This window comes from Mercenaria mercenaria, chromosome 5 (genome assembly GCF_021730395.1).
Source record: "Mercenaria mercenaria strain notata chromosome 5, MADL_Memer_1, whole genome shotgun sequence".
Lineage (NCBI taxonomy): Eukaryota > Metazoa > Mollusca > Bivalvia > Venerida > Veneridae > Mercenaria > Mercenaria mercenaria.
In genome coordinates this window covers 79,112,451-79,128,844 of record NC_069365.1, presented here as the reverse complement: position 1 = coordinate 79,128,844, position 16,394 = coordinate 79,112,451, and the positions used below count along the sequence as shown (strand labels likewise).

The following is a 16,394-nucleotide window of genomic DNA, read 5'->3' as shown; positions in this document are numbered from 1 at the left end:
TACAAAAATTAGTAAATGAATAATGCCATAGCATAGATTACTAAAACTTTTTTCTGGAAAGTGACAAAGATCTTCCACATAAAAAAATATCTTGATAGATAATTCTTTTACCTTAAAACCACTCTTTAATTAAAATCTCATCTTGTTTAGCACTTTTATAACTGACCTTATTAAACTGCAAAAATATTTGCATACATTCATACCATACTATTTGGTGAACCTGCCTAGTAAATAACTTATATTATCATAGATGCTAATTATAATTTTCAATTGTTGGTCATGTTTATACGTACACTAAAAACATGTTTGTGCATATAATTGCAGAAAATCTGGGCTTGATGCTAGCTGTATCCCACTTTACCATTCTTTACCATTCTCACTGTTTTTTTTTCCACTGATTTTTGTGAATGGGGTCAGGACCTTTACAATTGGGAAAAATGTATTGTAAAACGTCTAAATTGGGAATTGTTAAAAGTCATATATTTTTTTTTAATGTCACATTTAAGAAATTAAGAGCTGTCCGTAAGACAGTGGGCTCGACTTTTCTCAATGCCTGACTCTGAATTTGAGCTTTGCCAGTAAAAAAAAAAAAAATCCAAGTTAAAAAGGGGCATAACTCTGTTAAAATTCAAATTATCGTTAGGAGAATGGTGTCTCCTGGTGTAGACTTTGATAGAAAATAACTATTTTGAGCTTCAAGTCAAAGGCTTTGATAGTAACAGAGATATTTGACTTTATCAAAAACTTTAACTAAAAATTCTAACTTAAAAAGGGGCATCATTCTGTCAAAATTCAAACCAGGAGTTATAAGAATTGTGTCTCCTGGTGTAGATTTTGATAGTAAATAACTATTTTGAGTTTCAAGTCAAAAGCTTTAATAGTAACAGAGATATTTGACTTTTAACAAAATGACAAAAACTTTAACTAAAAATTCTAAGTTAAGGGGCATAATTCTGTCAAAATTCAATTCAGTGTTATGGGGATTGTTTCTCCTAGTGTAGACTTTGATAGTAAATAAGTATTTTAAGTTTCAAGTCAATAGCTTTGATAGTAACAGAGATAAATTGACTTTATCAAAAACTTTAACCAAAAATTCTAAGTTAAAAAGGGGCATAATTCTGTCAAAATTCAAATCAGAGTTATGGGGATTGTTTCTCCTGGTGTAGACTTTGATAGTAAATAACTTTTTTAAGTTTCAAGTCAATGGTTTTGATATTAACAGAGATATTTGACTTTATCAAATACTTTAACCAATGGCGACACCGAAAATGGTCATAGATGCATTAAGTTAGTAAATTGTTTTGTGTTTCAAATGTTCAAGGTTTCACTGGTACAGTCTCGTTTGAAAACGCTGAAAAAAAAAGTAAAAACAAGGAGCTGCATTCAATAAACGCTTGATGCCCCCAGTGGCATCCTTGTCGATAAATTTGCACCTAAGTCCAAAATGAGGTCAAGGTCGAGTTCAGGTGATGTTTGAAGATGAGGAATGGTCACAGTTTACATCTGTATTAGTATCAATTCATTCTTGTAAGGGGTATTGATGCTAGATGAAACAGTCCCATTTGATTAACCAAGAGATGGCCCATATAAAGCAACCTAAGTCCAAAATGAGGTCAAGGTCAAGGTCAAACTGAGGTCAGGTGATGTCTGAAGATGAGGAATGGTCACAGGTTACATCTGCATTAGTATCAAGTCATTCTAGTAAGGGGTAGTGATGCTAGACGAAACGGTCCCATTTGGTTAACCTTGTACGGACGGATGGACAGGACAATCACTACCCAATATGCCTCCCACCAGTAGATGCTGGGGGCATAAAAATAACTTTGGGAATTTTAGCTTTGAAATTAGGAAATTTAACATACCCTTTCCATTGGGATTGGGGCCCAATTTTGGCCCCACATTGGCCAGAAAAAAAACACTGATTATCTAGTACCCTCAAATGGTAGAACACAAGACTTGAAATCAACAGGTTGTGGAGTTAAATGCAGAGCACCAAATACCAAGCAGACGGAGTGAAAAAGTGCTCTCAAAATATGAGAATTAGCAATCAAGCAAAACTCTCTTTGGTCTGTTAGTAATGAAAGAAACCAAGTAGGTCAGTACCTATGAGCTTAAAAAACATGCAGTTAACTGAAGAAAGAACTGCAGACAAAAAATACTAGCCAGAGTACAGTTTAGCTATAAATACATTGTTATAGTAAAAATCAACATTAAAAAACAATAACTTAGGCAAAAGTACTATTTTAAAATAACAAACTTAACTAAGTAATTACTTAAGGTCTTTCATGAAATTTGGGCCTGGTCGGCATTTCTGTATTGAAACTTTGGCACTTTGTCATCACCTAGAGGAAGCCAAACTAGCAAGACCTGTCTTAATGACAATGCATTGTTATGTAATTTGTCCTCTGCAATTAACTTGCAATGTCAAAGATGAGTGAGGTTTGAAAGCATTAGCCCCAGTAATTTAAGAAGTCTACTTGTGATGTTGACACAGATGCCGGCAGAAAGGCGAGGACAAATAAAGCTCTTCTACATAAAAGGTTCAAGTAGTCATGCTAAAAAATGCTAAAATTTCTTACGTTTATGCTCACTGACAAGCCTCTTCCTCATATGACCTTGAGAGAGTAGATCCGGGCCTGGCAAGGTCATTGTTCCTTCATCTTGAACAGGAAATGTTGCAGTCCTACTGGTTATATCAGTTTGTATTTCTTCATCCATGTTTAACTGTCTTCTTGTGTAGCAGACGCAATGTGGTGTTTAAATTATAAATTGTTTATTGCACAGACTATGAGATTAGATGGATTCATTCTGACAAAAGTACTTTAAATCTACATCATTCTGAAAAAAAGAAAGTATATACTCAAAACACCTACAAACTACATACTTGAGACACCGTAGCTGCATATTTTATAAATTCATCTTCATTATGTTTCTCCATACTTCGCTAAGAAAAGACAATATCAATACAAGAGTTGTGTAATGACAGCCCACTCAACTATTTGGTTTAAACAGTATTTTTTTGACATAATTACATCTGTTACACTAAATTGTTAAATGTACAAACATATAGGATTGAGTAGGAAGCTATAAGCTTTTTTAAAACTCTCTCCTCAACTATTTGAAGCTCTTCCACCTAATACTACCTTACATACAAAAACTTCAGCATAATTTTGACAAAATGTAAGGAAGAGTTATGAAACTAGTGAAGTCATCCCATGATGTCACAGAAGTGTGAAGCATTTGAAAATATTTGGTTAAGTAATTCCTGAGAAACATGCCTACATGCAAAACTGTCACAAAAGTTCAATGTTGAAAGGGAGCATGATTTTGAAAAATAGAAACTAGAGTTATATAACGTGTCATGGGAGTCTTTGGGAGATCATCTCACGATATCAAAGACATGTGTGAACTTTGAAAGCATCTGACCTATTAGTTTCTGAGAAACCTGTTTGTGACATGGACGTCTACACTGTCCGACAGGTGATTACTGTTTAAAACATGGTCAATCTAAAAGTGCCTTTTGAAAGCATATAATACAACCAAGAAAAACAAGAGCTCGTCGAACACAAAATGCCCCCCTTGATGCATTCAGTAATTGCACAAGGCACAGAAATTATATGCTCTCTGTAAACAAAAGTTCTACCATTCTGGTTTAATGTGACCTTGACCTTTAACCTTTTAACCTAACAAGAGATTACAGAGTGATCTTGGCGCCATCCACTGTTCCTAATTTCAAGACTCGCTCAAGGTCAAATTTCATTTCGGTACAAAACAATGTCTATGTAGTCCAAATTTGAAAGCTGTGGCTTGAAAAAAGTGAAAGCAGGTCACTAGATCAATTTCAAGGTCAAAGTTCATTTCGGTAGACAGAACTATGCATGTGCTTCAAATTTGGAGGCTGTAGCTTGAGAAATGTTAAAGTAGGTAATAGGTAAAAATCAATGTCAAATTTCAATTCAGAACACAAAAATATGCATGTGGTCCAAATTTGAAGGCTGTAGCTTGAGAAATGTGAAAGTAGGTCACTAGGTCAAAATCAAGGTCAAATTTTACTTAGGAACACAAAACTATGCAAGTGGTCCAAATATGAAGCCTGTACCTTCAGAAATGTGAAAGTAGGTCATTAGGTCAATCTCAAGATCAAAATTCATTTCAGTACAAAAAACATGCTTGTGGTCAAATTTGAAGGATGTAGCTTGAGAAATGTGAAAGTAGGTCACTAGGTCAAATTTTATTTAGGAACAAAAAACTATGCATGTGGTCTAAATTTGAAGCCTGTACCTTCAAAAATGTGAAAGTAGGTCACTAGGTCAAGATCAAGGTCAACTCATGTCAAGGTTCATCTTGCCACTTAAAACTATACATGTGGTCCAAATTTGATTGATGTAAGTTATGGACATGAAGATTCAAGTTTTTCCCTATATAAGTCTATATGAACCATATGACCCCTGGGGCGGGGTCATATTTGACCCTAGAGGGATAATTTGAACAAACTTGGTAGAGAACCACTAAATGATGCTACATTACAAAATATCAAAGCCATAGTCTTTGTGGTTTGGACAAGAAGATTTTCAAAGTTTTTCCCTATATAAGTCTATGTAAACCATGTGACCCCCAGGACGGAGCCATATTTGACCCTAGGATAATTATTTGAACAATCTTAGTAGAGGACCACTAGATAATGTCATATACAAAATATCAAAGCCCTAGACCCTGTGGTTTTAGACAGGAGGTTTTTCAATTTTTTTTTCCCTATATAAGTCTATATAAACCATGTGACCCCCAGGGTGGGGCCATATTTGACCCCAGGGAAATAATCTGAACAACGTTGGTAGAGGATCACTAGATTTTGCTACACACCAAATATCAAAGCCCTAGGCCCTATGATTTTGGACAAGAAGATCAGAAACCGTTTAACTGTTCCTGGCGAATGCGACCTTGACCATTGACCTAATGTCCTCAAAATCAATAGGGGTCATCTGCTGGTCATGGCCAACCTAACTATCAATTTTCCTGACACTAGGCCAAAGCGTTCTTGAGTTATTGCATGGAAATCATTTTATTGTTCCTGGTCACTGTGACCTTGACCTTTGACATACTGACCTCAAAATCAATAGGGGTCATCTGCAGCTCATGAGCAACCTCCCTATCAACTTTCGTGACCCTAGGCCTAATCGTTCTTGAGTTATCATCCGGAAACCGTTTTACTGTTCAGGGTCACTGTGACCTTGACCTTTAATATACTGACCTCAAAATCAATAGGGGTCATCTGCCGGTCATTACCAACCTCCCTATCAACTTTCATGATCCTAGGCCCAAGTGTTCTTGAGTTATCATCCGGAAACCGTTTTATTATTCAGGGTCACTGTGACCTTGACCTTTGACCTACAGACCTCAAAATCAATAGGGGTCATCTGCTGGTGATGACCAACCTCCCTATCAACTTTCATGATCCTAGGCACAAGCGTTCTTGAGTTATCATCCGGAAACGGATTGGTCTACATTCCAACCGACCGACCTACCGACCGACCGACAGACCGACCGACATCTGCAAAACAATATACCCCTCCTTCTTCGAAGGGGGGCATAATAAAAGCAGACTGTGCTTGATTCTTTTCATGACAGGTAATGAAGTGTGCAACACCCTCATGTCCCTTAGCACCAGCTTAAGTTGAACTCTACGCTATTATGGTAAATACAGGAATAAAATCCATGATCCTAGAAAATATATAACAATGTTAAAGCTTTCAATATCATTTGTTGGGTAAAAAACTGGACAAAAATATCTATTGTAAAATAAATACAGGTATCTCACCTTACAGTGATTATTGTCAGTCAAAATAGTAATGCATCAAAACATCCAAGATTAAACTAAAAGCAATTTACATCTGTTAAGTTCTTTCATATATTGCTCAAAAGTTCTCACATAATCAACGTTATATAAAGCACATAAAAAAAACATGCATAGTTCATCAAATAGAGATCAAATCGGTCTCAAGTCGCTCACTTGCATTATGCATAACAAAGTAGATAGAAATCATTCTAATAATTAGACCAATCTAATTTTTAAAAAAAAATTTCCTAGTGGTTGATTTAAGAAATAATGAATAGAAAAAATTGTGTTTTAATGTTATTAATACACAGAAATAGGTTATACGTACGCGGAATAATTTCACGAGGACGTGGCCCGAGTGAATATTCTGGCGATGTATAACCGATTCTGAGTGTATTAATTTAGGAAAAACACAATTTTGCTATACATAATATGCCCTTAATCTAAAACAGAAGATAAAATGTAGTAGGGCTCTTTCTTGGTCGCAAAAAAAACATTGACGACATTGCATGTTTTAACAGAAAAAAGCATATTGGAATGTAAAATAAAAAAAAATTACTAATAATTTCACTTTAGTTATTTTTTTACAATTCTCTGTATTTGACAATATAATTTGACTATAGGCAAACATGGTCAATGACGTGTAGCTATCTAAACTCACATTTCAAATTTACATACCAGTATAATATGAAATGTGTAATCTATTTAGAATTCTAGGGCTTGTCAGTGAAATGAATTTTCTGTACCTAAGTTTATTCAATCTAGTAAGTGTATATTTCTGAATTCATGTAAGAGTTATTGGACTTGGATTGGATTGCTGTTATTCAGTTGTACCTAACATCATGCAGATATCTGTTTGAAGTTTCAACACAGTACATGGTGACAGTTTTCAATGTCACACATTAACCAGCATTTTCCAAGTCAAAAAAGGGACATAACCTTGTCAAAATTAAGAGTCAATCCAAGAAGGGGAATAATTTTGTTAAAATTATAATAATACTGAGTTCTGAATCTTGCGCACTGTCACCCTGAAAAAGCAAAGCAATTGAGTTTAATGGAAAAATGAAGAAGACAATGGACTTTCTTTATAAGGGAGCATAATTTATTTATGGTTGTATTTAGAAGAATGTGTAATGTCTTGATACCTGGTTATGATTTATGAGTTATGTCACACTTTAAAATTTGAACATTGTCACTCATAATGAGCAAGTTCGACTTAACATCTTAAGAATTACTTGACTTCATAAAAAGCCAACACCAACACCAGGGCAAGTGCAATAGTCATCAGGGTTCCCGCTGTCGGTCGCCAATGGCGCCAAATGCGACAAAATGTAAATTCTGGCGCTATAAATCTTCAATTGGCGAATTTCATTGGCGCCTACAAGATAATCGTCGATCTGATCTTCTGATCTTTCTCAATGACGCAATAACGGATCATCCGATATTTAACACTACACGAAGACAATACACAACGTGTCAATATCGATTTACACCTCGGGGCATAATTTAAAACTTCGCCGAGTCACTAGAGCGTTCCTCTACGCAAGAACGATTATTAGTCAATCTTACACGAAAGCAAATGAAACGAAGCTGCGTGCTTCGTCTAATGCACCACCTTTTTTTATGATGCAAAAAACGCGAGATAAATTTACAGGTTATTTTAATGACAATCCGATTCGCCGAAGTAATTGAGACCGAGAAAATGCCGGAAATAATGACACGTCAAAGCGCGATCAAAAGATACATTTTTGCACAAGCATTGTTAAATAAATCTACGCGTTCGTAAATTTCAGTCGCGGTCGTATTTCAGCGGTCGTATAATTTCGATCGGAGACTTTTTGAGATACAAATGAACTAAAGCAGTTCTTTTGGTTCTTTTACGTGCCCAACGTAAAGCATTGATACACGGGGATAATTTTAAAAGCTCAACCCCAGAGCTTCAAAACAAAGTGCTAATAATACCTGTAGGTGGTATTTTCGCTATACATTAATATGTATGAAAGGAAATAGAAATTTAGTTATATATATAATGAAACTTAAGCATTTTAAAAAGCTTTTCAAAAGTTATAAAATAATATAAAACAACACTGTTTTTGATAAATGACCTAAATTAATTTTGAAATAAAAAGTTAAAAGAATAAAGAGATAAATATTCATGATTTAAAAACATCTATTTAGTGAAAATGACCATTAAAGGGAGATAATTAAAAATGGCAAACTATCTAAAGGGATAATTTTATAGATTGAGCAATTACTTTTGTTTAGAAAATGTTCTTGAAAATGGTTGAGATGATTAAAAACTATTTTTGATTTAATGTGAAAATGGTATGTCGCCCATCACAGACTATTGGCTCCAACTTGAGAGCCACTGGCGCAAACTTTTCCTGATTGGCGAATTTGTTGGCGCAAAGTGAAATTGACCCAGAGGAAACCCTGCAGTCAGCCTAATTTTTTGCTACAAATAAATTTTGTCTAATTTGCAAAAATGGATAGGATCCAGCTAGTGTTTGCAATTAAGATTTACAATTTAAAAAAATGTAACTCCTAGAAGCCTGTATTTGCCCTCCACAGATGCCCCTTGCTATGGCTTTTCCTGACTTATTGCGGGTCTTAGTGTCCACTCATATTACAAGCATGTTGATAATACATAACTTCCTATGCATTATGAACCAGAAAGCTATTTTTATTATTAGTTGAGCTCAAAAATACTCTACCAAAAAACTGAAGAAAAAATTTAAGTTTTCAAATGCAACATAAAGATTTTAAAGATTTTGATAAATCAGGTGAGCTCATAATCCAATACCGCAGTGTGAATACTAATCATATACAAAGGTTAAAAAGTAGACCATGTACAAGAACTAGAACAAAAAACCTTTGTGGAAACTTTCTGTCAATTGCCTTTATTTGGGAACATAAATGAGTTACTTAATTCGGCAATTAAAATAGTGACATAGGTTATAAGAAACGACAGAGACCGATCTCATCAGAACTTCCCTAATATACCTTCCTTTTTTGTTTCACTTGCAATAAGTGTCGATTTTGAAACTCATTAATTATAATATAAAACAATTTTTTTAAGCTCCTGCAATTAAATCCGACCATACAACAGAATTGGGCGTCCAGAATTAAACATTATAAAATACTTAAACGAGAAAATGCATATGACTGCGAGTCATTCTCGCATAGTTAAAAGTGCAATAATTTTAAAACTGGGTCTTGTGACTTACCTCGCGAAAATGTATGTTAATAAACAAACACGTCGGGAATACTGTCGACAATCACGGCGGCCAGTTTTTATACTATTCTGAAGCAATGTTCCGATTTAATCGAATGAATTTGACCTGCTCTGATGCTGCTTCAATGTGTTATTTTTTCTTCTTCAAAAACAATACTGCTGATAGAAACCCTTTTATGCACCAGCATCATTTAGTGCTTGCTACTTCAGAACAGGCCAGCACTCAAATGATACCGGTAAATCATGGGTCATAGTTCTTCGTCCTTGTGTTATTAATCCAATGCCAAACTGAAGTTAGGCTGCAAGTACTTCCCAGCATGCACTAGTGCTTGTGTTAATGTGAAAACATGCACATAGTAGATACTGGGTAGCAACAGCAACCCTTCAATAAATCGATGTTACATCGATGATTCCAGGTTAGATCCTTGTTATCTTGTACCAAATATCCACAAAAAATTCAGTTCAGTTTTTCCTCATATAAACATACTACATAAATCCATGAAGTTTACTTTTCAACAAGAAAATAAAGCACTGTAAATTAGTTAACTCTCTCTGACAGAATATTAAATGTAATAAAAGAATTTGTTCTATGATTATCCTCTAGTTAAAACATTCTAGCTGCATTAAAAAAAAAAATTGTATAAAGAAAGTTTTATTCAAATAACATATTATGAAGCATTAAAAAGCTGCTTTCAAATATTGATAATTTGTATGTAGTAAAAAAATTTAATGTAATTTTAAAGGAAAACATCTTAAGAACAAATATCGCTATGAATATTTTAAAGTTTTTTTGATGATTTCTTTACTGATTCAAAAAAAAAGGTATTCTATTCTTCCTAATTAAAGTATTGAACAGTTTTTCCTTAAATCAAAAAGGTAACAACTTACAAACACCAGATGTCCTGTCTTGACCACTATGTTCAAGACATTAATAAAAATTAGACATACTGCTGTTATATTTATACCATCTTTGACATTTTGACACCCTAGACTTACCAAAGTGCCCCAAGCTGTTACAGGAAATGACAAGTCTTAAATGAAACATTTATAACAATTAAAACATACCTTCTTTACAATCATAGTCAAATGTGGTAATTGGCTCAATTTTTTATCTTTTATTCAATGATAAGAATCAAGTGTTACAATTGAGATGTCAATCAAGCCATTAATTAAGAGATAAAACCTGTCAGACAGGAAGTCTCCTGCATTCTGGAGAGTGAAAAATGTCTTTCATTCCTTTATCTGATCAACTTTTTACAAAAAAATATCAACTTTTAAAATCTCAGTGATTGTTCTAAAACTGTACTAAATGAAAAATGTAATATTAAAAAAATTTTTTTTTTTTGATAATTACTGATTTTGCATGCCTGGGCACATTCTACTGAATATCAAATTCAGAGATTTTTTTTTTTCCAAAATCATTTGATTTCAATCGTAACACAATTGTGTTAACCAAACTACTATGTGATATCTGCCTCTACTATGCATTCTTTTTTCCACTTAATTCCATACTCATTAGTTTAATAAATTGTTTCAGTTAATATGAAAAAAAGGATATTATTAAAATATCTTCTTTTTTTTTACCAATGCTAAAATGGTTATTTTATTTTAATTTTAAAACAAAAAGGAAATACCTTTTCCACAATATATAATTTTTTCATGTCTGCTATGGAGAGGTGTAAATTCTTTTGTTATAGAAAAGAACAGTTTAAGATTATTATTATATGTTACGTTATGATCATTATATAGGTCTAAATAAGAATTGCAAATCAATGAATCATGTTAGAGACTAGGATTTGCAAAAAGTCCCAGTTAGGTTTATACACCCTTTACCTGCTATTTTTCTATATTATGGACTGGTCCATCTTTCAATTTGGACAGTACCACTTAATAAATTATAACTCAAAGGGGTTTTCACTGAAAATTTACTGACTGAATAGCGAACAGTGCAGACCATGATCAGACTGCACGGATGTGCAGGCTGATCTTGGTCTGCACTGGTCGCAAAGGCAGAATCATCCGCCGCCAGCAGGCTAAGGGTTAAACATGTCTAAATGCACAGAAAACAGCATTCAAATTCCTTATATTTACGTTTTCACAATAGCTTGGTATAATAAAAGTAAGTGGTATGCTTTCCAGGAGTATCAGAAAATAAAAATAAATATAATATTCCATGAGAAAACCTGTATTAGTGACATGATATAATTATTGCATAATAAGTAGTTTAAAATACTGGAAAATCACTGTTTTTCTTATGTTCATGAAAAATCTAGAAACAACTTTATTGTAATAACGTTATCCAAGGCAAATACAATTTTACCATTTTTTACAAATAAATGTTATTTGTGTTGCCATGGCAACGATAATTTCAAAGCATGTATACACCATGAAGACATGGAGGTGTATAGATAAATGGTCAGTCATGAAACCAAAAACATACGGATAAGTTAATTTTCAGAAAAATCATCTTAAACTGTCCTTAATATTCAAATGTATGATGTTTAATAAGTGAGACATATAATATGTTGCATTAATGACTTTAAAAAAACACACCATGCATTGCGGCGTCATACTGCTTCCGTGACGTTCATAACGTCACATCTTAAAATGCCTTTGGTGTCTCACTTAAAAGCATTGTAACTCTTGAAATATTAAAGATACTTACTTCAAATTTTCAGATTTGAAAGGACAAGGGATGTTCCTCATGAATATTTTGTTATCCCAATTTTGATTTTTGTGTCACTAATACAGATTTTCTCATGGAACGGCCCAAATATATAAACATAAGAAAATTTTTAAGTTCTAAATAAAACGGCCAAAAATGACCCACGCATATTAAATTGCAATTCACCTTCCAACTTTGTTCATGTCTATATTTTTTTAATGATGTTAGATCGCCCATGCAGTCCCACTGAAAGGAATTTTTTACCAAAAATTTTGTTTATATGGGAAAAAAACATTTTTTTTCTTTCTATACAAATAATTATTCATAATAGTTAATTTATTGTGAAAATTTAAAGTTTATCAGATCTCTTCTGTCCAGTTAGTTTCATGAAAGTATTTCCAATTGCCAGGCATCAAATATTTGTATTAGATGTAATAATGACCTTTTTCAACCTTCTTTAAGCTTAGTCTGAAACCATTAAATAATAGTTACTGAGGTACTTTTGAACACACATCACTCAAAAGGGTTACAAATTTAAAGTATATATTTGTGACCTGTTTCATGTCATTGAGAAAAATTTTGGCTTTTCTTTGTTTGTACCTATCTTTATTTATAGCTGCTATCAGTTGTCCATACAGGTAACTCCTCCAGAAGAGTGTTTGATATTGAGGATAATGCAAGATACAGATGATGCTCAAATTCCACAACTTTCCCCTGGGTCTTTCACATGTATGGTGTATAGAACTGTATGCAAGAACCAAATAAACAAGGAGCTGCAGTTATTAAATGCAAAATCATGCTCCAATATTTTTTTAGGTTTTAAGTTTAAGGTGAAGATCATATGAAGGTCAAGGTCATCTATATAGAGTAAGATTGGCTAAATCGGACACCTTCCAAATATCGACACCATTGCGATTTTCCATTATTATTTAATTTCTGAGCCAGTTCACTTTAAACAGGGATTGCTTTTTCATTCGATTCTTTTGTACTGTAACTGTATGGCAAATAACTGCATTTTTCTGAAATCTACTAAGCTATTTCAGTTTTCTAAAAAAAAAGTCATTTTAAAGACCTGCTCCCATCCTACCTTTTAACCTTGAATTGTTACTGAAAAAGCATGAAAATCCTGACTATGAACAGTGACGCCTGTCAAAATAGAGTCTATTTTACATAAAATTCTACATGAAATACCTGTGGTTTTGCGTGCTAAAGTGTGGCACGTGCCAGTTAACTGTTACCTATTGTAATCATGGGTTGCATACACACAAAAGAATTTGAATAGACGCGGAGCAGGGCTTTAATTATTCTTCCCAATATCGACACTTTAATGACCAGATAAAATATTTTAAAATCCTACCCTAAAACAAAGTACAATTAAAAAAACTTAGTTTTTAATAACAAAACAAATACGATATGTACCTTAAATGGCGTTTAGCTCAGCAATACTGTTAAAGGAGAATATGATTCTTTCAAGCTTAGATAATGGTAATGAAATATACTGCGGTGGTTACAAATGTCGGTGGTTACAAAGTGCAGGCTTTTATAGTGCTTTGGGTGTTTTAATTATAGCGAAAACAATGTAATATGAAAGTTCTTTCAATATAGTGTACAAATTGTGCCTTATTTATGTATCTAGAAACGAAAATACAAGTGTCATATCTATAGGAAGAACTGCTCATGGTCTGGTTAATATTTATTACTTTACTGTTTGTAACCAGAACAGATACATTATAGTAATAGTTGCAAGACACATTTGATATTATATTTAAACAAGAGGACCATGATGGTCCTGAATCACTCACCTGTCTCCACATGACCCAATTTTCATGAAGATCCATTGAAAAATATGGCTTCTAGAGAGGTCACAAGGTTTTTCTATTATTTGACCTAATGACCTAGTTTTTGAAGGCACATGACCCAGTTTTGAACTTGACCTAGATATTATCAAGGTGAACATTCTCACCAATTTTCATGAAGATCTCATGAAGAGTATGGCCTCTAGAGAGGTCACAAGGTTTTTCTATTTTTATACCTACTGACCTAGTTTTGACCACACGTGACCCAGTTTCAAATTTTATCTAGATATCATCAAGGTGAACATTCAGACAAGTTTTCGTGAAGATCCATTGAAAAATATGGCCTCTAGAGTGGTCAAAAGGTTTTTCTATTTTTAGACCTACTGACCTAGTTTTTGACTGCAGTTGACCCAGTTTCGAACTTGACCTAGATATCATCAAGATGAATATTCAGACCAACTTTCATACAGATCCCATGAAAAATATGGCCTCTAGAGAGGTCACAAGGTTTTTTTATCATTTGACCTACTGACCTAGTTTTTGAAGGCACGTGACCCAGTTTTGAAAATGACCTAGATATCATCAAGATTAACATTCTGACCAATTTTCATGAAGATCCATTGAAAAGTATGGTCTCTAGAGTGGTCAAAAGGTTTTTCTATTTTTAGACCTACTGACCTAGTTTTTGACCGCACGTGACCCAGTTTCGAACTTGACCTAGATATCATCAAGATGAACATTCAGACCAACCTTCATACAGATTCCATGAAAAATATGGCCTCTAGAGAGGTCACAAGGTTTTTCTATTATTTGACCTATTGACCTAGTTTTTGATGGCACGTGATCCAGTTTCGAACTTTATCTTGATATTATCAAGATGAACATTCTGCCCAAATTTCATAAAGATTTTTTGAAAAGTTCGGCCTCTAGAGAGGGTACAAGGTTTTTCTTTTTTAGCCCTATTGACCTATTTTTTTGACAGCAGCGACCCAGTTTCAAATTGCCCTAGATTCATTAAGGTAACATAAAGAATTTCATACAGACCCCATGAAAAATATGGCCTCTAGAGGGTACAAGGTTTTTTATTTTTTGACCTACTGCCCTAGTTTTTGAGGGCACTTGCCCCGTTTCAAAATTGCCTAGTTTCTAATAAAATTCTGCCCAATTTTCATGAGATCCATTAAAAAAGTATGGCCTTAGAGGGGGTACAAGATTTTTTATTTTTAGCCCTTGCCCTAGTTTTAAACCCGCTGGCCCCAGTTTCAAAATTGACCTGTTCACAAGAAAAAATTTGACAACTTTAAAAAGACCCCAAGAAAATTATGACCATGCCCCCTGAGTGTCACAAGCAAAAGTTTCGGACGGACCACGGACCCCGATAAAAAAGCTCCCTTGTACTTTGTGACGGGTGAGCTAAAAAAATGCAAATTTTCAAATAAACTTACTAGAAAAAAATTATCCATTATTTTAAAAAGTGGGAAAATAGGAGGGGGAGTGTCGATATTAGGAAAATTTGAAAATTTCAAAAAAACTTGATAGATTTTTAAAAATAATGTCTTTTGGTCAATGTGAAAAGAAATATTGTACATCAGTTTTTTAAAATGAAATCTTTTTGTAAACGATAAATTTAATTGAAAAATAGATTGTTTATATTGCTGGTTGTTTTGGTTAAAGGAGTCGGAAATAGAAAAATTACTTATAGTTCAGTTTGTGGGTTTTTCCACAAGGTGCTCATTTTGGGTGTGGGCCCAAAAAAATTTTTGTTTTTTAAAATTTTTAAGTTTAAAGGTATTGAGGTTCAAGGCATTTTTATACAGGTCATTGGGAAGGTCTTCCCCAAAAGGGTTTTTTTAGGTGGAGTATGAACTAAATTGGTCATTTATGAGCATAAAAATATTGTATCTTTAAAAAAAGAGGAGTTTCTTGAGGAAAACCCAAATCCCTTGCACATAAAAATCTAGCCAAACCCACTGAGCTCAAAGGACTCAACGCTGTGTCAAAAGCTTAATATCTAATGGCAACCCTTAAACAAGCCGCATTTAAAAATTCCCTTATTATTTTTTTTAAAATAAGGAAAAAGTCTTGTTCTTTGATCAAAATCACCTCACACTACAAGGCCCCTAAATTTTGATCCCCCATCTCACACTCAATACATTAAACCCCTTTTTTAAGAAAATTGTTCCGGGAAGGGTTTCCCCCCTTCTTACAGTCACCCCCTTTGATTCTATTCATGGAGGGGCGGCGCGTCCCTTTCAAATCTCTATCTAGTTTTTATCTTTAGTAATTGTATTTGTTTTAACTTTGCACCTGCTTGTAATCTTTTTAACAGTTCGCCCCAGAAAAAGTGCCCCCCAGTTAATAGAATTGATTTTTGGGCGTAAAATGTAGATAAAATAAAATATATAATATATTTTTTTTTTTTTTTTTTTTTAAATTTGGGTTATTTTGGGTTTGGGATGTTCAGTGGATTGTTGTAAGTTATTTGTGGACAAATTTATTTTTAAGCAAAATAAAGAAGGGTTTTAAATTTTAATTCTGGCCCCAAAGAATTTAAAATAGAAATTAAAACAAGTCAAACTTTTAAAAAATTTTTTTTTTTTTTTTTATTAATATATATTTTAATAAAATAAAACTGGAACAGACCAAAGAAATTAAGGTTTACCTAGAATAGAAAAATAACATCCAAGTTACCCTGTGTGTAAATTGAAAAATTAAGAGGAAAAGAAAAATTTGAAAATATGACTTTACCACTAAAGTCTCAAAGTGAGGGTTTGTTTGTTTCGTGTTAAATTCAAAACATTTTTCATAGAAGAAAACCTATGAAAAATTTATAAGGGGCACACCCTGGTGTCCAGAAATTTTGGT

The 16,394-nt window shown here is 33.5% G+C and overlaps 1 protein-coding gene across 2 annotated transcripts in view; it reads right to left on the bottom strand.

The window, feature by feature from the left end:
• The window catches only part of LOC123557719 (uncharacterized), a 48,265-nt gene extending 39,236 nt beyond the window's left edge, over nucleotides 1-9,029 (bottom strand). Inside the window, exons 1-2 of one of the 2 annotated variants that reach the window (XM_045349360.2) lie at nucleotides 8,837-9,029; nucleotides 2,580-2,838 (exon numbers count right to left, since the gene is read on the bottom strand). In XM_045349360.2, the coding sequence (XP_045205295.2) occupies nucleotides 2,580-2,718 (139 nt within the window). In that variant the 5' untranslated portion in view covers nucleotides 2,719-2,838; nucleotides 8,837-9,029. Of the gene's footprint in view, nucleotides 1-2,579; nucleotides 2,839-5,815; nucleotides 7,995-8,836 lie in introns of those variants that run through there. The other variant, XM_045349361.2, reaches the window with a different exon arrangement.
• Between the last annotated feature and the right edge of the window lie 7,365 nt (nucleotides 9,030-16,394).